This window comes from Phalacrocorax aristotelis, chromosome 21, assembly GCF_949628215.1.
Source record: "Phalacrocorax aristotelis chromosome 21, bGulAri2.1, whole genome shotgun sequence".
Lineage (NCBI taxonomy): Eukaryota > Metazoa > Chordata > Aves > Suliformes > Phalacrocoracidae > Phalacrocorax > Phalacrocorax aristotelis.
The window spans coordinates 2,440,326-2,461,946 of record NC_134296.1 but is presented as its reverse complement, the minus strand read 5'-3'; the positions used below and the strand labels follow the sequence as shown (position 1 = coordinate 2,461,946).

The window sequence follows — 21,621 nt, the reverse complement described above, 5'->3', positions numbered from 1 at the left end:
GGTGTGGGGTCTGGGGTCCTCCAGGGATAGGGTGCGGGGCTGGGACCCCCTCGGTGTGGGTCTTGGGCCCCCCTTGGGATTGGGGTGTGGGTCTTGGGTCCTCCAGGGATTGGAGTGTGGGGCTGTGGTCCCCTCGGTGTGGGTCTTGGGCCCCCCTTGGGATTGGGGTGTGGGTCTGGGGGTCCCCCAGGGATCGGAGTGTGGGGCTGTGGTCCCCCTCCTGGGATCAGGGTGCAGGACTGGGGTCCCCCGGGGTTCGCGGGGCAGGGCTGAGACTCCCCTGGTTTGGGCTGGGAACCCCCGGGATCGTGGTAGGGGGCTGGAACCCCTCGGTTTGGGGCTGGGGTCCCCCCCCAGGAACAGGGTGTGGGTCTGGGGGTCCCCCGGGGTTCAGGGGGCGGGGCTGGGACCCCCCCCCAGTGTGGGGTCCCCAAAGGTTTGGTGTGGGGGCCGAGCCCCCCTGGTGCAGGAGTGGGGACACCCCCGGGATCGGGGCGCAGCATGCGGGGGGTTCGCGAGTGGGGGCGCGGGGGGTGCCCCGGCCCAGCCCCCCCCCCCCGGCCTCCCCGCGCCACCGGTGCCGTCCCCGGTGGCACAAAGCTCCGATTGTCCCCGGCCCCCGCGGGTGCCGTGCCCCGCGCGCCGGCCGCTGTCACCCGCGCGCCCCACGGGGGGCCGGGGTCGGGGACACGGAGGGGGGTCCGTGGGGTCACCCCCACCCCGCTCGCCGCCAGGCAGCCCCTGTGCCGGGCGCCGAGGCGATGGCCGAGGAGCGAGGTAGGGCAGCGCCAGCGCCGCGTGTCCCCCACCCGTGTCCCCCATGTCCCCCTCCCCGGGTGCTGGGGGGCCGGGGCTCACCCCCCGCGTCCCCCTCAGACGTCCGCTTCGTCACCGAGGAGAGCTTCGACTTCGGGTTCCTGTCCCCTTCTGACAGGTGAGGGCGGGGGGACCCCCCTCCCCAAACAGCATCCTGGCGCCGTGGGGGACTTGTCACCCCGTGGCCAAGGTTTTGGGGGACAGTGAAGCCGTGTCACCCCCTGGATGGGGACGGGGGGACATGGGGGGACGTGTCAACCCCTGGATGGGGGACAGGGGGACGTGTCACCCCTTGGATGGGGGACATGGGGGACGTGTCACCCCCTGGATGGGGATGGGGGGGACATGGGGGACGTTGTCACCCCCTTGGATGGGGACATGGGGGACGTGTCACCCCCTGGATGGGGACATGGGGGACGTGGGGGACGTGTCACCCCCTGGATGGGGACGTGGGGGACATGGGGGCCATGCCACCCCACGGCCGGGACCCTGAATGTCCCAGGAGCTGCGCCACCCCACGGCTGGCGTTACGGGGGGACACGGGGGACGTGCCATCCCACGGCTGGCATTCTGGGTGGCGTGGGGGAGGACATGCCACCTCCTGGCCATGGTGGTGGGTGACACTGGCGGGGGGGGGGGGGGCGCTCAGGGAGCCGGGACAGGGACTAACGCTGGCCTTTCCCCCCCCCCCCGCAGCCGGGAGGAGGAAGAGGAGGAGGAGGAGGAGGAGGGGGCGGGGGGCGGCGGGCGCTGGAGCCCCCCTGCGCGGCGCCCGGCTGGAGGAGGTGGTGCGGGAGGCCACGCGGCTGGCGGCCCAGCTGGAGCAGTGCCACCTGCCCCCCCCCCGCGCCCCGCCGGCCCCCCGCGCAGCCCCCCGCCGCGAGACCTTCGTGGTGCGGGACAGCCCCGTGCGGGCGCTGCTGCCCACGGTGGAGCCGCGTGGGACCCCCACCCCCCCCCGCTGCCAGTCGGACCCCCCACCAAGTCCCCCGGCGTCCCCCGCTGCCTCCAAACAGCCCCGGCACCCGCAAGGTAGGTGACACCTTTTGGGGAGGGGGTGTCCAGTGCTCCCAGTATGGGCCCCACACCTCCCACTAGGGCTAAAGCACCCCCCCGCCAAAACCCCTCGTAGGGTGGGGGGGGCTCTGAGTGCCACCGTCATGCCCCCAAGAGGGGCACTGTGGCCCCCTGTGGCTGGACGGGGGCACCCACCGAGCGGTGTCCCTGTCCCCTCCTCCTCCCCACCACCTCTGCTTCCAGGGTGTTGCCCAGCTGCCACCCCACCGCGGGCACCCAAAGGATCCCCCGGAGCCAGGGTGACCCCCCCCAGCCGGGTGGCCCCCTCCCCCGGCCTTGCCCTCCCCAGGGGCAGGGGGCTGCGAGCCGGGGCAAGTCAGAGCCCCCCCCGGGGTGGGGACAGCAGGTACCGGCTCTGCGGAGGGACGGGGACAACCGGGGCATGGGCAGTGCCTCGGGCAGGGGGCACCCACGCTATGGGGCACCCCCGCCACAGGGCACCCACCCCATGCTATGGGGGTACCCACCCCACAGGACGCCCACACCACGGGGTACCTGCACCACAGGGCACCCACCCCACGGGGGCGCCCACCCCATGCTATGGGGCACCCATGTCACGGGGCACCCACACCAGGGGGGAGCCACGCCATGGGGCAGGAGAAGGGGGGCCAAGTGGGTGCCAAAGCCGCCCCCAAGCCACACCGCGGGGTGGGGGACGTCGGGGCGCCCCCCGCCGTGCCCCCACGATCCCCCCTCTCCCCCCAGGCCAGCCGAGGGGCGAGGGGGGGAGCAGCCCCCTGCCCCCCCACCACGCGTCAGCCCCGCGCCCAGGGCCGCCGCCGCCCCCCGCCCCCCTCCAGCCGCCCCCCCCGCCCCCAGCGCCATCCCCAGGGCGCCCTGGCCGGACCCCGGCGGGGGGGTCACCCAGAGGTAAGGATGGGTGCTGCTGCTGGGGCGGGGGTTGGGGCATGGGGTCACCTCCCCCCCTCCCCCCCGTGCCTCAGTTTCCCCCACCCCATGGCTGCTCTCCCCTCTGCAGGCGCGGGGGGCGGTGCGGGCAGCCCCCCCGGTTGCTGGCTCGGGGTGCAAACCGGGACCCCCCCCCCAGCCGCCTCCGCCCCCCCCGGAAGACGGCGGTGAGCAGCACCCCAAGGTGACGCCCCCCCCACCTAATCACCCAGAGAGCTTGGGGTGCCCGGACCCACCCCCTATCTGGGTGTGTGGGTGACGAAGGGGGGATTGGGGAAACTGAGGCATGGGTGGGGGGGGCGCAGAATCGGGGCCCCCCGGGGTGAGGCAGAGGCGCAGGTTGGATTTTGCTTTAATTACAAAAGGTTACGTCAGCAGTAGGAAACCCCCCCCCCCCGCCCCCCCAGCACCCAGGGGTCCCCTCACCCCCCCCAACAGCTTCCACCGGGTGCCACCCACCGCTGGGTGCCACCACCTGAGACTCACCCCTGGGGCAGGCAAAGTATTGGGGGGGGGGCCCAGACATCCCTGCACCCCTCAACTAATCCCCCCCCTGCCCTGTGCCCCCCCCGCCCCCACCTGGGGGGGGGTTGGCACCATGGCAGGGAGGGGGGGAGTTCATATATCCTTTTTTTTGTATTTTTCATGTATTTTTAAAATAAAACCCTCCACCGGGCATGGGGGCTGTGGATGATGCTGGGGGGGGGCAGGGTGGGGGGGCACCCAATACCACACACACCCCCCCCCCCACCCTGATGCCAATGGGGGTGGGGGGGCAAATCCCTGCCAGGATCCAAAGTGCAATGGGGCGGGTGGGGGGGGGCGGTCTGCGGCTCTGTGCCCCCTCCTGGTGCCACCCCCATCCCTGTGCCACCCCCAAGCCGGTGTTGCCCCCCCACCCCACCCCATCCCGGCGCAGCGGCCCCCCCGGTCCCTGGCGCGGTGGCACGGGCGGGGGGTGCCCGCCGAGTCCCCGTTAGATGGACGTCTCGTCGCTCCTGGGGTGGGGGGGGACACACAGACAGACGGGCAGGGGGTGCGCACGAAGGGGGTGGGGTGGGGGATAAAAAACAAGACAGACAGATGCATGATCGGGGGTGAGGCGGGTGCCAGGGTGCCCTCTGCGCCCGCAGCACCCGGAGCTCGCCCAGGCGGGGGTGGTGGGGAGATGGAGGGGGGGTGGTGGGGGGGCAGGAGCCCCCCGGCCCCCACGGTTAATGGAGAAAATTAAAAAACAGAAATCTGGGCGAAGGGGGGGCGGAGAGGAGAGAAGAGAAATCTGGGCGAAGGGGGGGCGGAGAGGAGAGAAGAGGGAGGGTTAGTGCCCGTGGGCAGGGAGCCCCCCCACCCCCCCGGTGCCCACCGTGGTGCCACCCTGGCCCTCCCGGGCACCCCAGTGCCCCATAAGCACCCAATGGACAGTCAATGGGGACCCAATGGGCACCCTTAGAATTGATGGGCACCCAATGGGAGCCCTCACACCCAGTGTGCACCCTTACACCCCATGGGCACCCAAAGGACAGGCAATGGGCACCCAATAGGTAGTTAGAGCCAATGGGCACCCTGGAACCCAGTGGGCTCCCTCATACCCACTTCACACCCGATGGCACCCAATGGACATCGTCAAATCCAGTGGGCACCTTTGCACATGACGGGCACCCAAACAGCACCCAACAGCCATCCTCACACCTGATGGGCACCCAACGACCACCCTTACACCCGATGAGTGCCCAGCAGGAACCGTGGCACCCCGTGGGCACCCAAGAAGCAGTGTTGCACCCAATGGGTGCCCAAAGAGAACTCTGGCACCTATTGGGAACCCAACAGACACCTTTGCACCTGACAGGTGTCCAGTGGGCACCCTTGCACCCAATGGGGACCCTGGCACCTGATGGGCACCCAGTGGGAACCCTGGCAGCTAGCGGACAACCAATAACCACCCTTACACCCAATGAGTGCCCAACAGGAACCCTGGCACCCAGTGGGCACCCAAGAAGCAGTGCCGCACCCAGTGGGAACCCTGGCACCCGACGGCCGCCCAGCGATGACCCCTACATCCAACAGTCATCCTTGCACCCAGTGGGAACCCTTGCACCCAGTGGGTGCCCCGGCACCCGTCCCTCGGGCACTCACTCAGAGCCGGAGGAGTCCTCGTCCACGGTGCCGGCCTTGATGCTCATGGCGATGGGGGTGACGCCGCTGAGCTGCTCCTGCAGGGTCTGGCGGGGGCGGGGGGCCGCAGTGCCCCCCACCCGGCTGCCCTCGCTGCCCGAGGAGGCGGCGGTGCCCGCGGGGGGCGGCGGGGGGGGCCCGAGGCGCTGGGTGCTGCCCCGCTCGCTGATGGGTGGCAGGCACTTCTTCTTCAGTATGCCTGCGGGATGGGGGGGGGCATCACCCAGGTTTTGGGGGTGGGGGGGGGTCCCAGCCTTGAGGGTACCCACCCCACAGCACCCATTTGGGTGCGGGGCACCCCGTACCTTTGTGAGGGTGGGGCAGGGGCAGCAGCAGGGTGTCCCTGGGGAGTGCCTCGCCGTTGTGGCGGGGGGGTTCGCCCCGGGGGGACCCCTCGCCCCCTGCCGGCTCCACCCGCAGGGTCTCACTGCCCCCGTGCCCCTCGCTCTCGCTGGCCGTCGTCACGAACTCCCCCGGCCAGTACGGCCGCCCCGGGGCCACCAAGCTGTCACCTGCGGGTGGGGGGGGGCTGCTGGGACAAGCAGGGCAAGGGACACCCCACCCATCTCCATTGGGTGCCCCCCATCAGCAACGCAGACTGGGTGAGGGACCCTCACCACCACACCTGGATGCCCCACATCGACACCCCAGCCACGGCAAGGGATCCCCTGTACCCACGGGGTGTCCCCAGCCAGGGTGAGGGACTCCCCCCCCCCCCCGCACACTGGGTGCCCCCCATCCACACAGGAACAGGGCGAGGGACCCCTCCCAAACCCAGAGGGTGCTTCCCCCACGGCTCAGAGAGGACAAGGCCTCCCCCCCCAAGCCCACTGGGTGTCCCCCAGCAACACCCCATCCCCCATCCCCAGTGGGTGTCACCCCCAGCTGGCATTACCGGGGGCGGGGGGGGGCAGGGGGGGTCCGGGCAGGGGGTCCCAGCTGGCGGGGGGACCCTCGTCCTCGCTCTCGGAGGAGTGCGTGGAGCCATAGGAGCCGCTCCGGTCATCCTCCAGAGACAGGTCACTGTCCGAGTCTGTGTCATGCTCTGCGGGGGCGGGGGACACCGCTCAGGGGGTGCCCGGGGACACCCCCCACCCCACCCGGGCTGAGGCCAGGCATACTCGTTGCATGCGCGGTGGCCATACCCTCAGGTCGGTCCTGGGTGTCGAGGAAGAGCCCCCCGGGCTCGGCCAGTGCCCGCTGCCCCGGGCTGCCCGCCAGCCCCGAGTCCTCGCTGCCAGAGAGGGGACACCTGCACCCCGGCACCCCGCCACATCGCCCACCTGCTGTCCCGCCGCCCTGCCCCCCCACCCCCACCTCCCCCCCACTGCCACCCACCCCACCGCCCCGCTGCCCCGCCACTGCCACCCACCAACACAGCACCCTCCCACCCCACTGTAAGGCCACCCTGTCACTGCGCTGCCATGTCACCCCACCACCCATCACCCAGCACCCTGACAGCCCAATCCATCATCCTGCCACCCCACTGCTGTGTCACCCCACCAACCCACCACCCGACCAGTAGGTGGGCACCACCCTGCCACCCACCCCACCATCCCACCACTCAGCACCCCACCACCCATCACCTCGCCACCCCAACCTATCACCTCGCCACCCCAACCCATCGCCCTGCCACCCCACCGCCCATCGCCCCACCACCCCACCACCCATCACCTCGCCACCCCAACCCATCGCCCCACCACCCCACCACCCATCACCTCGCCACCCCAACCCATCGCCCTGCCACCCCACCACCCATCACCTCGCCACCCCAACCCATCGCCCCACCACCCCACCACCCATCACCTCGCCACCCCAACCCATCGCCCCACCACCCCACCACCCATCACCTCGCCACCCCAACCCATCGCCCCACCACCCCACCACCCATCACCTCGCCACCCCAACCCATCGCCCCACCACCCCACCACCCATCACCTCGCCACCCCAACCCATCGCCCCACCACCCCACCACCCATCACCTCGCCACCCCAACCCATCGCCCCACCACCCCACCACCCATCACCTCGCCACCCCAACCCATCGCCCCACCACCCCACCACCCATCGCCCCGCCACCCCAACCCATCGCCCTGCCACCCCACCACCCATCACCTCGCCACCCCAACCCATCGCCCCACCACCCCACCACCCATCGCCCCGCCACCCCAACCCATCGCCCTGCCACCCCACCACCCATCGCCCCGCCACCCCACCACCCATCGCCCGCCGCCCCAGCCGTCCCTGCCCCACGCGGTACCGCCGCACGAAGGGGATGTAGCTGTGGTGGCTCTTGCCGGAGCGCGCGGTGCTGTGCAGGGAGCCGGTGGAGCCGCCCGTGGGTGCCGGGTACAGCCGCCCCGCCACGTAGGTGCTGTCGCAGCCATAGGCCTGCCATGGGGACGGGGGTGTCACAGCCACGGTGGGGGGGGTGCCCCAGCGCCCCCAAACCCCCCGGCACTCACGGGGGTCAGGGTGGATTTGGTGGCCAGCGCGGGGTCGGGGCTGCGCCTGCGGGTGCAGCTCAGCCGCAGGCTCCTCCGCACCTCCTTGCTCAGCACCACGCAGAAGAGGAAGATGAGGGGGCCCTGAGATGGAGAGTGGGGCAGGCGGGCATGGGGGGGCCAGCCAGCCCCTGTCTGCACACTCTGGGGACCCCACCAACACCCCAGACAGGTCGAGGGTCCCCCCATACCCCCTGGGTGCCCCCATTGGCACCCTGGATATGGCAAGGGACCCCCCCCGCCTGCGGAGTGCCCCCCATTGGCACCCCTAATTGGGTGAGGGACCATCCTGCCCACTGGGTGCCCCCCATTGGCACCCTTAGTTGGGTGAGCGACCCGCTGTGCCCACTGGGTGTCCCCTCAAAATAGGTGAGGGACCCCTGGAACCCACTGTGCACCCACCAGGAGAGGGGCTCATTCCTGGGGTGCCTCTGTCCTATCCCCCTCCCCACCCCATGCCCCTGTGGGGGGCCCCAGCTGCGCAGCTCGGGGCGGAGGGGCACAGGGACAGGGGGGATGTAGGGGTATGGAGACAGTCCAGGGTGTGGGGAGGTATAGGGTGACACGGGTGTGGGGGGTGGAGGTGTTGGGGTTCAGGGAGCTACAGGGAGCTATAGGGTACTATAGGGGTGGAGTGGGCACAGAGCGGGTGGGATAAAGGAGCTGTAGGGGGTGTGGGGACATGGGGCATCCATAGAGGTATAGGGGTATTGGGATGTATAGGGGGCATGAGGAGGTATAGGGGCATGAGGAGCTATAGGGGGCATGGGGACATATAGGGAGCAGGCGTCGCAGGGACGTATAGGGGGCAGAAGGTTTAGGGAGGCTCAGGAGGTATGGGGAGGCGAGGGGGTGTGCGGGGGGCAAAACCTGTGTAGGGGATGTAGGGGTGGGAGGGGTGTGGGGGCAGCGGGGTCTGGGGGCTGTGGGGGGGCCCCGCCCACCTGGAGGCAGTTGGAGATGGCGAAGAGGTAGTGGAAGAGGAGCGCGTCGCTGTTGACGGAGAGCAGGGCCAGGAGCCAGGCCAGGCTGGGCAGCGCCAGCACCACTACGGCCGTCTGCAGCCCGGAGCTGGGGGCACCGCCGTCAGCCCCTGCCCACGGCCCTGCCCCTGCCCCTGCCCCTGCCCCTGCCCCTGCCCCTGCCCCGGCTCCTGCCCCTACCTCTGCTCCTGCCCCTGCCCCTGCTCCTGCCCCTGCCCCTGCCCCTGCTCCTGCCCCTGCCCCTGCCCCTGTCCCTGCCCTGCCCCTGCCCCGGCTCCTGCCCCTGCCCCTGCCCCTGCCCCTGCCCCTGCTCCTGCCCCTACCTCTGCTCCTGCCCCTGCCCCTGCCCCTGCCCCTGCCCCTGCCCCTGCCCCTGCCCCGGCTCCTGCCCCTACCTCTGCTCCTGCCCCTGCCCCTGCCCCTGCTCCTGCCCCTGCCCCTGCCCCTGTCCCTGCCCTGCCCCTGCCCCGGCTCCTGCCCCTGCCCCTGCCCCTGCCCCGGCTCCTGCCCCTGCCCCTGCCCCTGCTCCTGCCCCTACCTCTGCTCCTGCCCCTGCCCCTGCCCCTGCCCCTGCTCCTGCTCCTGCCCCTACCCCTGCTCCTGCCCCTACCCCTGCCCCTGCCCCTGCCCCTGCTCCTGCTCCTGCCCCTGCTCCTGCCCCTACCCCTGCCCCTGCCCCTGCCCCTGCCCCTGCCCTGCTCCTGCCCCTGCCCCTGCCCCTACCCCTGCCCCTGCCCCTGCCCCTGCTCCTGCCCCTGCCCCTGCCCCTGCTCCTGCCCCTGCCCCTGCCCCTGCCCCTGCTCCTGCCCCTACCCCTGCCCCTGCCCCTGCCCCTGCCCCTGCCCCTGCCCCTGCTCCTGCCCCTACCCCTGCCCCTACCCCTGCCCCTGCCCCTGCCCCTGCTCCTGCCCTGCCCCTGCCCCTGCCCCTGCCCCTGCTCCTGCCCCTACCCCTGCCCCTGCCCCTGCCCCTGACCCTGCCCCTGCTCCTGCCCCTACCCCTGCCCCTACCCCTGCCCCTGCCCCTGCTCCTGCCCCTACCCCTGCCCCTGCCCCTGCCCCTGCCCCTGCTCCTGCCCCTACCCCTGCCCCTGCCCCTACCCCTGCCCCTGCTCCTGCCCCTACCCCTGCCCCTACCCCTGCCCCTGCCCCTGCCCCTGCTCCTGCCCCTACCCCTGCCCCTGCCCCTACCCCTGCCCCTGCTCCTGCCCCTACCCCTGCCCCTACCCCTGCCCCTGCCCCTGCCCTACCCCTGCCCCTGCTCCTGCCCCTACCCCTGCCCCTACCCCTGCCCCTGCCCCTGCCCCTGCCCCTGCCCCTGCTCCTGCCCCTACCCCTGCCCCTGCTCCTGCCCCTGCCCCTGCCCCTACCCCTGCCCCTGCTCCTGCCCCTACCCCTGCCCCTACCCCTGCCCCTGCCCCTGCCCCTGCCCCTGCCCCTGCTCCTGCCCCTACCCCTGCCCCTGCTCCTGCCCCTACCCCTGCCCCTGCCCCTACCCCTGCCCCTGCTCCTGCCCCTACCCCTGCCCCTGCCCCTACCCCTGCCCCTGCTCCTGCCCCTACCCCTGCCCCTACCCCTGCCCCTGCCCCTGCCCCTGCCCCTGCCCCTGCCCCTACCCCTGCCCCTGCTCCTGCCCCTACCCCTGCCCCTACCCCTGCCCCTGCTCCTGCCCCTACCCCTGCCCCTGCCCCTACCCCTGCCCCTGCCCCTACCCCTGCCCCTGCTCCTGCCCCTACCCCTGCCCCTGCCCCTGCCCCTGCCCCTGCCCCTACCCCTGCCCCTACCCCTGCCCCTGCCCCTGCTCCTGCCCCTACCCCTGCCCCTGCCCCTGCCCCTGCCCCTGCCCCTACCCCTGCCCCTACCCCTGCCCCTGCCCCTGCCCCCGCCCCTGCCCCTACCCCTGCCCCTGCCCCTGCCCCTACCCCTGCCCCTGCTCCTGCCCCTACCCCTGCCCCTACCCCTGCCCTGCTCCTGCCCCTACCCCTGCCCCTGCCCCTACCCCTGCCCCTGCCCCTACCCCTGCCCCTGCTCCTGCCCCTACCCCTGCCCCTACCCCTGCCCCTGCTCCTGCCCCTACCCCTGCCCCTGCCCCTACCCCTGCCCCTGCCCCTACCCCTGCCCCTGCCCCTGCTCCTGCCCCTGCCCCTGCCCCTGCCCCTACCCCTGCCCCTGCCCCTACCCCTGCCCCTGCTCCTGCCCCTACCCCTGCCCCTGCCCCTGCCCCTGCCCCTGCTCCTGCCCCTGCCCCTGCCTGCAGCCCTGCCCGCCCCACGGGCTCTGCGCTCCCCCTGCACACCGACATCGCCTCACCTGCCACCCACGGGTGCCCCGCACCCTTCATGTGCCCCTGCCACCCGTGTGCACCCTGCGACCCCTACGTGTCCCGGCCACCCAGGGGTGCCCCAGCACCCACAGCCCCTGCACCTATGGGTGCCCCAGCACCCCGTGCCCCCCTGGCCCCCCTGGGTGCCCTATCACCCCACGGCCCCCTGACTCCCGGTGGGTGTCCCTGCAACCCTCCCACCATGGGTGCCCCTCGCCCGGGCGACTCACGCGGCATCCTTCTTCTCGAAGCCCTGCGGGGTGGCGCAGGTGGCCCTGGCCGCCAGCACGAGGAAGAAGATGCTGACCTGTGGGGGCAGAGGGGTGAGTGGGCGGGGGGTGGGCACCCATGGGTGAGGCAGGCGCCCCCCAGCCCCATACGCACAGCCACGGCGCAGGCGATGGGCCCTGCCAGGCTCCAGACCAGGCTGTCGTGGATGGAGAGCCAGCAGAAGTCGGGGTTGCCGTAGCCTTCAGGGTCCAGCCCCACCGCCAGCCCTGCCCCCACAAGCACGGCTCAGGGGCGGGGCCAAGACGCGGGGAGGGGCTAATCGCGAGGGGCGGGGCTAAGGCAGGAGGGGAGGGGCTAAGGTGGGGTGGGGCATTGAATGACGTGGGTGGCGTAGGGCTGGGGAGGTGGCTGTGCTCTTGGGGGCGGGGCCAGGGCTCTGGGGGAGTGTCTGAAACGTGGGGGCGGGGCTGTGGTGGGTGAGGGCGGGGCTAAACTATTGGGATGGGGCTCTTTGTTGGGGCGTGGCTCTGTTCAGGGGCGTGGCTATTCCAGATGGAGGCGTGGCTATTGTCTTGGGGTGGGGCTCTTTGGGGGCATGGCTACGCTGCCTGAGGGCGTGGCTATGCTCTTGGGGCGGGGCTATACTCATATGTATGGGGCGGGGCTACACATGGAAATGAGACCCCACCAAGCTGACTGGGGAGGTGCTTCAAGGGGCGGGGCCAAACCCCAGAAAGGGGCGTGGCCATCCAGGGGGTGTTGAGGCTGGTGGGAGCTGGTGCCCGGGGGTTGGGGCAGGGGAGGGGCCCGGCACGGTGGGCAGTCCCTCACCAGTGATGAAGGCGGGCAGCCCCCAGCCCAGGACGTGGTAGAAGCGCATGGGCCCACGGTCGACGTGCCGGGGCTCGCTGCGGCGCCGGTAGAGGTGCAGCCCCTCCAGCAGCGCCCAGCCCACCGCGCTCATGTACAGGAACTGCAGCAGGATGGCCACCACCGTGCACGCCAGCTGTGCCCCGCACGTCACTGCCCCGCCCCTGCCTGGCCCCGCCCCCTGCAGCCACACCCACTCCTCCCACGGGAGCCCTTGCAGCCCCCCCTTGCAGCTCCACCCACAAAAGCCACACCCTTCACTGTAGCCCCATCCCCACAATAGTCCCACGGGAGCCCCACCCTCTTTGAGAGCACCACCCTGAGAGGCCCCACCCTCTTGAGAGTCCCACCCCCATTGAGAGCCACCTGCTTTGGGACCCCCACGCTTTGGGAGCCCCACCCTCTTTGAGACCGCAACCTTTTTGGGACCCCAACCTTTTTGAAAGCCCCACCCCCTTTGGGAGCCCCGCCCCATTTGAGAGGCCCTACCCCTTTGAGAGCCCCACCTTTGGGACACCACCCCCTTTGGGACCCTGGCCTTTTTGGTAGACCCCCCCTCCTTTGGGAGACCCACCCTCTTAGGCCCAGCCCACCATCGCTCTACCCACCGGTTAGCCCCACCCCACTCAGCCCCACCCATTGTAGCCCCCCGCCCCAGGATCCCTTAGAGGTGTGGGGCGATCCCCAAGCCCCACCTGAGCCCCCTCTCCCGTTGCCCACCTCCCCCCCCCCAGCCGCGCACCGGCAGGTCAGCCTGGTTGATGCCGAGCAGGAAGACGAGCTGGGCGAGGAAGAGGGCGGTGGCGGCGTGGCGGCGGATGCTGTGGCGGTTGGAGCGCAGCCCCCGCAGCCCCCCCAGCGCCAGCGCGGCCAGCAGCAGCCCCGCCAGCCCCACGCCCAGCGAGGTGTAGGTCAGCGCCGCCAGCGGCAGGATCTCCCCGTTCTGCAGCACCGCGGCACCCGTCAGCACGTGCCTGCCACGTGCGGCCGGGTGCCCTGGGGACACGCCCCCGGGACACGCCCCTGGGGACACACCCCCGGGGGACACGCCCCTAAGGGACACCACCCCCCCCTTACAGGCAGACAGTGCCTGGGCCTGCCACTAGGAAGCTCCACCCACCATGCCACACCTTACTAAGCCCCGCCCCGTGAGCCACACCCACCATACGTAGCCACGCCCCTTGGAGCCCCACCCATCTTGCTCAGCTCCACCCCCATAGGCACCCACCCCCGCCACCCCAACCCCACGCCATCAGACCCCTCCTCTTCTTGCCAAGCCCCGCCCACCCCTTGTCCCCGCCCACTTTCCACAAGCCCCGCCCCTGCCACCCCATAGCCCTGTCCCTGGGCCACCATCCTACCCAGCTGGGTCCCCACGTTTCCCCCGTGTGCCCCATGTCACAGGGCAGGGCCCTGCCCCCCCGGTCACCCCCCATGGCCCAGGACCCCCCATGTCACCTTGTGTCCCCCTGTGTTCCCCCATGTCCCCCTGCGTCTCCCTGTATTCCCATATCCCTCTGTCCCCCCCAGGTCCCCCCATGTCCCCGTGTGTCCCCATGTCCCACCTCGCGACGGGAGATGTCCATGAGGACGGCGAAGCTGGTCAGGTGGTGGCACTGGCAGCTGACGTGGCTCCGGTTGCGGAAGACGACCTCGCAGCCCCGCGCCGACCAGCCGCCCGTGCTGCCCGCCCTGCGCCCGCACCCTCAGCTGCTGCACCCCGGACACCCGCCCCACCCGGGGACACCCGCTGGGACAGCCACCCCACTGGGGACACCCACCAGAACACCCACCAGGACACCCACCCCACCGGGGGACACCTGGTGCACCCAGAGACACCCACCTGGGGACACCTGCCCCCCTGGGGACACCCACTCCCCCTTGGGACACCCACTGGGACACCCACCGGGACACCCACCCCACTGGGACACCCACTGGGACACCCATCCCGCATGGGGACACCCACTGGCACTCTCAGCCACCACCCGGACACCCACCCCATGCAGGTAGACCCACTCCACATGGGGACACCACCTGGCACCCTGTCCCTGCCACCCACCCGTGACACCAGGGACAGGGCTGCCACTCCAATGCCCTGTCCCCATGCCACCCACCAGTACCAGGGATGCCACCCACAGCCCCAGCCCCGCACCACCCACCCATGACCCCAGGGCCAAGGCCGCCCCATCTCCGCCCCACCCACCCTGTGCCACCCCTCTGTGCCCACTGGGGCACCCGCCCCGCCCCGTCCCATGCCCCCTGTCCCCCCCCGGGGGTCCCTGTGCCCCCCGGCTCACAGCAGGGAGTGGTTCCAGAAGACGCAGATGGGCTTGGAGCGCTCCTGGGTCTCCAGCAGCCGGAACTGGAGGGTGATGGGCTTCGCCAGCGCCCGCGGCGCCCGCGCCCCCCGCCGCGTGCACGCTGATGCTCACCACCGGCGTGTTGATGACGGGGCGCTTGGGCACCCTGGGGTGCAGCGGGGTCAGGGTCCCCACCCAGGCACCCCGCGGGCGCCCTTTCCTGGCGGCACCCCCTGTCCCCAGTGCCCCACAGATGTGCTCCCTTGCCCTGGCACCCCATGGGCATCCTCCCCGCCCCACTGTGCCCCCACCCTTGGGCACCCCCCATGCGCTCTCCCCAGCCCCCTGTGCCCCCACCCTTGGGCACCTGAGGCTCCGCTTGTCGGTGTCGTACTGCTCGGGCAGGAGCCCGGCCAGGGTGCGGTAGATGATGACACTGGCGATGGCCTGGCCCTCGCCCACTGCTGGGTGGCGCTTGCGCCGGGTCACCAGGGTCACCTCCTGCCCCTCATCCTCCTCTTCCTCCTCTTCCTCCTCCTCTGCAGCCTCTTCATCTTCATCCTCCTCCTCCTCCTCTTGTTCACCTGTGCCCTGCGTTGGCTGCCCGTGCCCGGCGGAGGGGTCTGGGGTGCGTGGGCAGGGGGCTGGCATGATGCTCTGCCAGCCCCACGGCCACACCAGCGTCCCCAACCCCACCATCACCATGGCCACGCTGGGGTCCCCTACTGTGCCAGCCCCCCGGCCTCACCAGTGACCCCAGCTCTGCCGGCTCCATGGCTACACTGGGGTCCCCACCTCCTTCGGGCCCCATGACAGGGTCCCCAACTGTGCCAGTCCCACAGCCATACCAGAGTCCCTCCAACCCTGCCAGCTCCATCCTGGGGTCCCCAACCCTGCCAGCCCCATGCCAGGGTCCCCAGTTATGCCAGCCCCACAGCGAAACAGGGGTCCCCCCCCAACTCTGCCAGTCCCACAGATGCAACAGGATCCCCAGCTGTGCCAGTCCCATGCTGGGGTCCCCATCGCTGCGAGCCCACGGATGTGCTGGGGCTCCCCCACCCCCGCCAAGCCTGCGCCCGCCCCCCTATGATCGCCCCAGACTCACGCCTGCCCTCGGGGGGCCGGAAGACGCTGTCGGGCAGGATGACGGTGGTCTCCAGGTCGGGGGGCTTCTCCCCTCGCAGTGCCTCGTAGCGTGGCAGTCGGGCGCCCGCGAAGCTGCCCTTGTCCAGCCGCACCACCGACACCACTGCGGCAGCGTGTCACCCGGGGGCCCCGGCACCCCGTGTGCCTGGCACTCACAGCCCCCTGCACCCACGGCCCCCCACACCCATGGCCCCCAGCACCCACGCCCCCCCCACCCATGAACCCCGGCCCCCCATGGCCCTGGCACCCACAGCCCCCAGCCACCCGTTTGCCTGGCACTCACGGTGCCCAGCACCCACAGCCCCCCAAGCACCCCCGGCCCCCAGCACCCCCGGCCCCCAGCACCCCCAGCCCCCCAGCACCCCCGGCCCCCAGCACCCCCGGCCCCCAGCACCCCTGGCCCCCAGCACCCACAGCCCCCCAGCACCCACAGCCCCCAGTACCCCTGGCCCCTGGCACCGACAGTGCAGGACCCTGGGTACGTGTCCCCGGGGCACGCGTGTGGCAGCATCCTCAGCGCGCACATGTGCACACACACACACACTCACATGCACCCCGCCGTGTCCCTCGGCACACGTGTGTCCCCTGGGCACACATAGCGGGGGGCACAGCGCTCATGTCCCCAGGCTGCACATGTCCATGTCACCAGGCACACGTGTGTCCCCAGGCACACACATGCCCATATCCCCGGGCACACACAGACCCGTGTCTCCAGGGGCATGTGTCCCCCAGGCATACATATGTTCTTGGTGACACGTGTGTCCCTGGGCACACACGCATCCCCTGGGCACACGCACACCCACAAGCCTGGTTACATGTGTGTCCCCAGTCACACACGTGTCCTCAGACACATACATGTCCCTGAGGTGCACATATGTGCCCGACACACTCATGCCCATGTCCCCTGGGCACACATGTCCCCAGGCACATACATGTCCTTGGGGACATGCATACCCCCAGCACACCCATGTCCCCAGCACACATGCCCTTGGGCGCACACGTGTCCCCAAGACACACACACGTCCTTGGGGACCTGCAAGTCCCCATTACACTTACGGTATCACCAGCAGCCCCACGTCCCCTGGGCAGAGGCGCGTCCCCAGCACCCCCGTGCCCCCGGCACCCCCCCCAGGCACACGCGTGTCCCCGTCTCGGGAGTCCCACCCACCGATGTTGGGGGTGACGATGGTGAAGGGGCTGAGGTAGGTCTGGGGCATGTTCTGCGCCAGGGCGCTGGCGTAGTCCTCAAAGTGCTTCAGCAGCCAGGCCGTGCCCCCCTCCGTCTGCTGGATGAGCTCCCAGTGCCGCTTGTTGCTGGCGTCCAGCAGCGCGCTGCCCACCCGCAGCAGGTTCTGCCGGGACGGGCAGGGGCGGGCGCCCGTCACCCCGGTGTCTGGCCTCCCGCGCCAGCCCGTGCTCCCCCGCAGCTCAGCCTACGGAGGAGGCACCGCCGGCTGCTCCCGGCCATGCCCTGCCCCAGCGCGCAACCTCTTCTGAAAGGCCGCCCATCCTCCGAGCGTCTGGGCTCCCGCGCCAGCCCACCCGCGAGGGTGCCCGTCGCCCTGGCGTCCGGCCCGCGGCTGCCATCACACAGATCGGGCACGCCAGCACCTCTCAAAAGGCTGCCAGTCACCCCGGCGTCCGGGCTCCTACGCCAACACCCCACCACCGCTCGCACCCGCCGGCGCGAGGGTGCCCGTCACCCCGGCGTCGGGCCCCACCTCGGTGAAGTGGACGTCCTGGGTGGCGGCCAGGCGGAAGCCGCGCTGGGCGCTCTCGTGCTGCAGCAGGCGGCTGGCCAGGCGGTAGGCCAGGCGCAGGTCGCTGCCGAAGTAGGCGGCGGTGCGGCGGGTGGCGTCGTGCAGCTGCAAGGCCACGCGCCGCGACTGCGCCGGGTCCAGCGCCGACTCGTTCCGTGCCAGCCGCTCCGCCTGGCGGGCAGCACCGTCAGCGGGGACGCGGCGGCGGCACCGTCCCTCGTCCCCTCCGCGTCCCGTCCCCCCGGCACTCACCCAGCCCCGCAGGGCGGCGAAGGCCAGGGAGCTGCAGTTGAAGAGGTTGGGGGGCAGCCAGCCCTTGTGCTCGTCGCAGTGCCGGACCGCTGTGCCTGCGGGGACGGCGGCTCAGCGGTGACACGGCGGTGACACCTCCCCTGCCCCATCCCAGTGGCGACACCGCCGGCTCATGCCACCCCAGCCCCATCCCAGTGGTGCCGCCACGGTGTCACCACCCTCGTACCCCATCCCAGCGGTGCCACCACGGTGTCACCACCCTGCCCTGTCCCAGCAGTGCCACCATGGCATCATCACCCTCACCCCATCCTGGCAGCACCACCATGGCATCACCCGCCCCGAGCTCTGTCCCAGCCATGCCACCGCGATGTCACAACCCCTGTCCCTGCCTCAGCAGGGCCACCACAGTGTTGTGTGTGTCCCCAACTCAGTGGTGCCGCCATGGCATCACCCCTCTGACCCCACAGTGCCACCACGGAGCCCCCCCCCCACCTACCGATGGATCCCTTGGGGCAGGGGGCAGCGGCGGGCAGCCCGAAGCGGGTCCGGGGCCACCAAATGCTGGCCTCGATGGCACGGGGACAGCTGTCGTAGTTGACTGTGGGGCAAAGCAGGGTGTCACAGCAGGGCGACAGCAGTGGCACCTGGCCGCTGGCACCCAGGGTGACACCAAGGTGACAGCAGGGTGACAGCAGGGTGACAGCAGTGGCACCTGGTCGCTGCCACCCACCTTCGCAGCCGCCGGCCGTCACCTCGGCGAAGGGGTTGTCACAGCGGTCGCAGTGGCGGCCGATGACGCCAGCCTTGCAGGGACATTGCCCGCTGGTGGCATCACAGAGGCGGGACAGGGACCCGGTGGGGTAGCAGTCGCAGAGCAGGCAGGAGTCGCTGCCCGCCGGGCGGTAGTGGTTCTCCTGGGGGGGGTGGGTGGCACAATTTGGGGGGTGTCACCACCCCCTGGGGTCACCGAGGGCACGGGGCGATGGGGACGGCTGTCCCCGTTGGGGACAGGGACTCACTTTACAGCGACACTCGCCCGTGGTCTTGTTGCAGTCGGGGTCGAAGCCCTTGGTGACGTCGCAGCTGCAGGGGCCGCAGGTGGGGTGGCCCCACCACCCCCGGGGGCACGGCTGCGCCTCCCTGCCCGGGCGGCACCGCATGGTGTGGCACGGCGTGGCACGGCCTCCCCGGCTGGCACTGCCACCCGCCCTGCCCCCTTGCACAGCCACTGTGCCCCCTGCACGCCCACTGTGCCCCCCATGTGCCCACCCTGTCCCTTGCACGCCCACTGTGCCCCCCATGTGCCCACCCTGTCCCTTGCACGCCCACTGTGCCCCCTGCACACCCACTGTGCCCCCCATGTGCCCACCGTCATGTCCCTTGCACGCCCACTGTGTCCCCTGCACACCCACTGTGCCCCCCACGTGCCCACTGTCATGTCCCTTGCACGCCCACTGTGCGCCCTGCACGCCCACTGTGCCCCCCATGTGCCCACCCTGTCCCTTGCACGCCCACTGTGTCCCCTGCACACCCACTGTGCCCCCCACGTGCCCACCCTGTCCCTTGCACGCCCACTGTGCGCCCTGCACACCCACTGTGCCCCCCACGTGCCCACCGTCATGTCCCTTGCACGCCCACTGTGCGCCCTGCACACCCACTGTGCCCCCCACGTGCCCACTGTCATGTCCCTTGCATGCCCACTGTGCGCCCTGCACGCCCACTGTGCCCCCCATGTGCCCACCCTGTCCCTTGCACGCCCACTGTGCCCCCTGCACGCCCACTGTGCCCCCCATGTGCCCACCCTGTCCCTTGCACGCCCACTGTGCGCCCTGCACGCCCACTGTGCCCCCCATGTGCCCACCCTGTCCCTTGCACGCACGCCCACCCCTGCCCAGCACGAGGGTCGGGCGCACACAAGCACGACGGGCACCCGCCACGCTCGCGTGTGCCCGTCCCGCGCTGCCACCGACCTGTGCTCGCAGTAGGGACCGAAGTGGCCCTGGGGACACTCGCACGCGTAGCCGTGCGCCGAGCCGGGCCTGCGGGCGCAGGTGGCCGGGGACTGGCAGGGGTTGAGGGCACAAGCGCTGACGCAGCCGTCACCGAAGTAGCCTGGGCACAAGGACAGTCACGGTTGGGGAGATTGTAGGGAGCGGGTGGCACCCGGGAGGGTGGCAGTGCCCTGCGACAGTGACAGGGGTGGCAGTGCCCAGGGAGGGTGGCCATGCCAATGGCAGCAGAGCCGAGGGTGGCAGCGTGGGGGAGGCAGTGCTCACGAGGTGGCAGTGCCCGGGGGGGTGGCGGTGTGGGGGTGGCAGTGCCCCGGGGCGGCAGGGTGGGTGACCGCGGGCACTCACCTGGGTGGCAGCGGCAGGAGAAGCTGCCCCAGTCGTCGCTGCAGGAGCTGTGGGGGGGGCAGGGCCCCGAGTCGCAGGGGTCCGGCAGGGCGCAGCCCCCCTCCACGTTCACCCGCGCTGCCTGCGCCACGCTCAGTGCCACCGCGCTGGCTGCTGTCTCGCCCACGCGCACGCCCTGCGCCAACGCCGCATTGTCACCACCCCCGCCGTGCCTCAGTTTCCCCCGGCTGGAACCCGGGAGCCCCCGTGCCACCCTGTCCCCACGTCAGCGTGCCCACAGGCCCCCCCAGGGGTTACACCTGCGTCCCTGTGCCTGCATCCCTGTTCCCGTGACCAGGCCACACGGTCATGTCCCTGTCCCAGTGTGCCACCCGCCCCACGCCCCATGTCCCCATACCAGTGTCCCCACGCCCGCAGCCATCCCCTGTGCCCAAATGCCCCACATCCCCGTGCCTTGTGCCCGCACCCACGTCCCCATGTACAACCAATGTCCCCTGCCTGTTAAGTCCCATGTCCCCACGCCGTACACCCGCGGGCATGCCCCTGTGCCCCATCCCCACTCGATGGCCCCATGCCCTGTGCCCATGTCCCCATGTCCCCAACCACGCGCTGTGCCCACATCCCTGTGCCTGCACCCGTGTCCCCCACCGCTGTGCCCATGTCCCCACGTCCCCGCGCCTTACGCCCATGCCCCCATAGCTTTAACCACGCTCATGCCCACATCCCTGTGCCCACGTCCCCACGCCCTACGCTGTGTCCCCACACCCCTTTGCCAGCACCCCTATGCCCAGTATCCCCCGTGCCCGTGCCCCCCCCGTACCTGCAGGCAGCCGCGGAAGCCCTGCTCCACGGTGCCACCGTCGCCCGCCAGCCCCCCCACGCTCAGGGTCCGCAGCCGCAGGCCTTGCAGCTCCTCGGCCACGTCAGCCACCGCCTGCGGGCACGGCGCAGGGGCGCTCAGACACCCATGGGTGCCGTGGTGGCACCCGTAGGGTGAGCGGGGTGGGGTGCCCGCCCCGTGCCGCAGTATCCCCACGGGATCCCACCCTACCTGGTGGCGGCCGTAGTCGAGGGCAAGGAGGAGGAGGGTGGCGGGGGGCGCGCGGCCGGGGGCCCCCCGCAGCTCCAGCTGGAGATGGTGCCAGTCGCCGTCGTCGACCTTGGCGTTGGGCAGCCGCAGCCAGGCCAGGCGGGAGCCCCCCTGCCAGACGCCCGCCTCCGCCTGCCCCTCGCTCAGCTGCCGAGAGGGATGTCAGTGACCCCCGCACCCTGGGGGGACACCCCTGGCACTGTCCCCAGGGCGATACCCCACCCAGGGCAACACCCCTGTGCCAATACCCCCCTCCCCAGGACAACACCCCTGTGCCAGTCCCCGCCATGGCCATCCCCCCCATCGCCCCCCGTGCCCCCCGTCCCCATGGGGCACACCTGGATGGCGAGGGTGACGTGGGTGCCGGCGCTCGCCCGCAGCAGCAGCCCGCGGGGGTGGCGGGTGCGGAACATCAGCCCCAGGTGCCAGGGCAGGGTGATGGGCAACGCCAGCCCGCTCCAGGACACCCGGCTGCTGCCCAGGAACCGCTGGGGACTCGCCATCTCTGCGGGGAGACAGGGCGTGGGGTGGGTGCTGACACCCCCACGGACCCCCCCATGCCCACTATGGTGCCGGGGGTACCTTCCTGGCAGGTCTTGCCCCCGAAGCCCAGTGGGCAGCGGCAGCTGAAGCTGTCCCACTCGTGCACGCAGGTGCCACCGTTGTGGCACGTGTTGGTGTCACACAGCGTCTTCTTGGCGGGGCAGCCTGGGCGGGGGGGGGCAGGGGGTGTGGGGCTCACACCCAACCCCATCACCCTGCCCCCCAGCTGGCCCCACGGCCTGGCAGGCCCCAGCCCCATGCTCCCATGCCCGGAGGGCACCGGCTCCCAA

At 71.5% G+C, this 21,621-nt stretch overlaps 2 protein-coding genes across 2 annotated transcripts in view; one reads left to right on the top strand and one right to left on the bottom strand.

Annotated features, from left to right (window-relative positions):
- The first annotated feature begins 761 nt into the window (after positions 1-761).
- On the top strand, positions 762-1,920 carry PSRC1 (proline and serine rich coiled-coil 1). Its single transcript, XM_075115959.1, is given in 6 exon segments — positions 762-777; positions 877-934; positions 1,513-1,573; positions 1,575-1,766; positions 1,768-1,848; positions 1,915-1,920. Coding segments are annotated over 6 exon segments (414 nt in total).
- Positions 1,921-2,882: 962 nt separating this feature from the next.
- The window catches only part of CELSR2 (cadherin EGF LAG seven-pass G-type receptor 2), a 34,069-nt gene continuing 15,330 nt past the window's right edge, over positions 2,883-21,621 (bottom strand). Inside the window, 29 exon segments of the mRNA XM_075115318.1 lie at positions 2,883-3,800; positions 4,936-5,173; positions 5,280-5,486; positions 5,870-6,019; positions 6,120-6,208; positions 7,234-7,364; positions 7,439-7,561; positions 8,422-8,548; positions 11,013-11,089; positions 11,167-11,279; positions 11,845-12,019; positions 12,626-12,826; positions 13,449-13,575; positions 14,181-14,290; positions 14,292-14,349; positions 14,551-14,806; positions 15,289-15,432; positions 16,498-16,681; positions 17,051-17,260; positions 17,342-17,436; positions 17,838-17,939; positions 18,072-18,255; positions 18,361-18,481; positions 19,312-19,453; positions 19,699-19,873; positions 20,519-20,632; positions 20,750-20,935; positions 21,127-21,293; positions 21,371-21,496. Coding sequence (XP_074971419.1) covers positions 3,779-3,800; positions 4,936-5,173; positions 5,280-5,486; positions 5,870-6,019; positions 6,120-6,208; positions 7,234-7,364; positions 7,439-7,561; positions 8,422-8,548; positions 11,013-11,089; positions 11,167-11,279; positions 11,845-12,019; positions 12,626-12,826; positions 13,449-13,575; positions 14,181-14,290; positions 14,292-14,349; positions 14,551-14,806; positions 15,289-15,432; positions 16,498-16,681; positions 17,051-17,260; positions 17,342-17,436; positions 17,838-17,939; positions 18,072-18,255; positions 18,361-18,481; positions 19,312-19,453; positions 19,699-19,873; positions 20,519-20,632; positions 20,750-20,935; positions 21,127-21,293; positions 21,371-21,496 — 4,154 coding nt within the window. The 3' untranslated portion in view covers positions 2,883-3,778.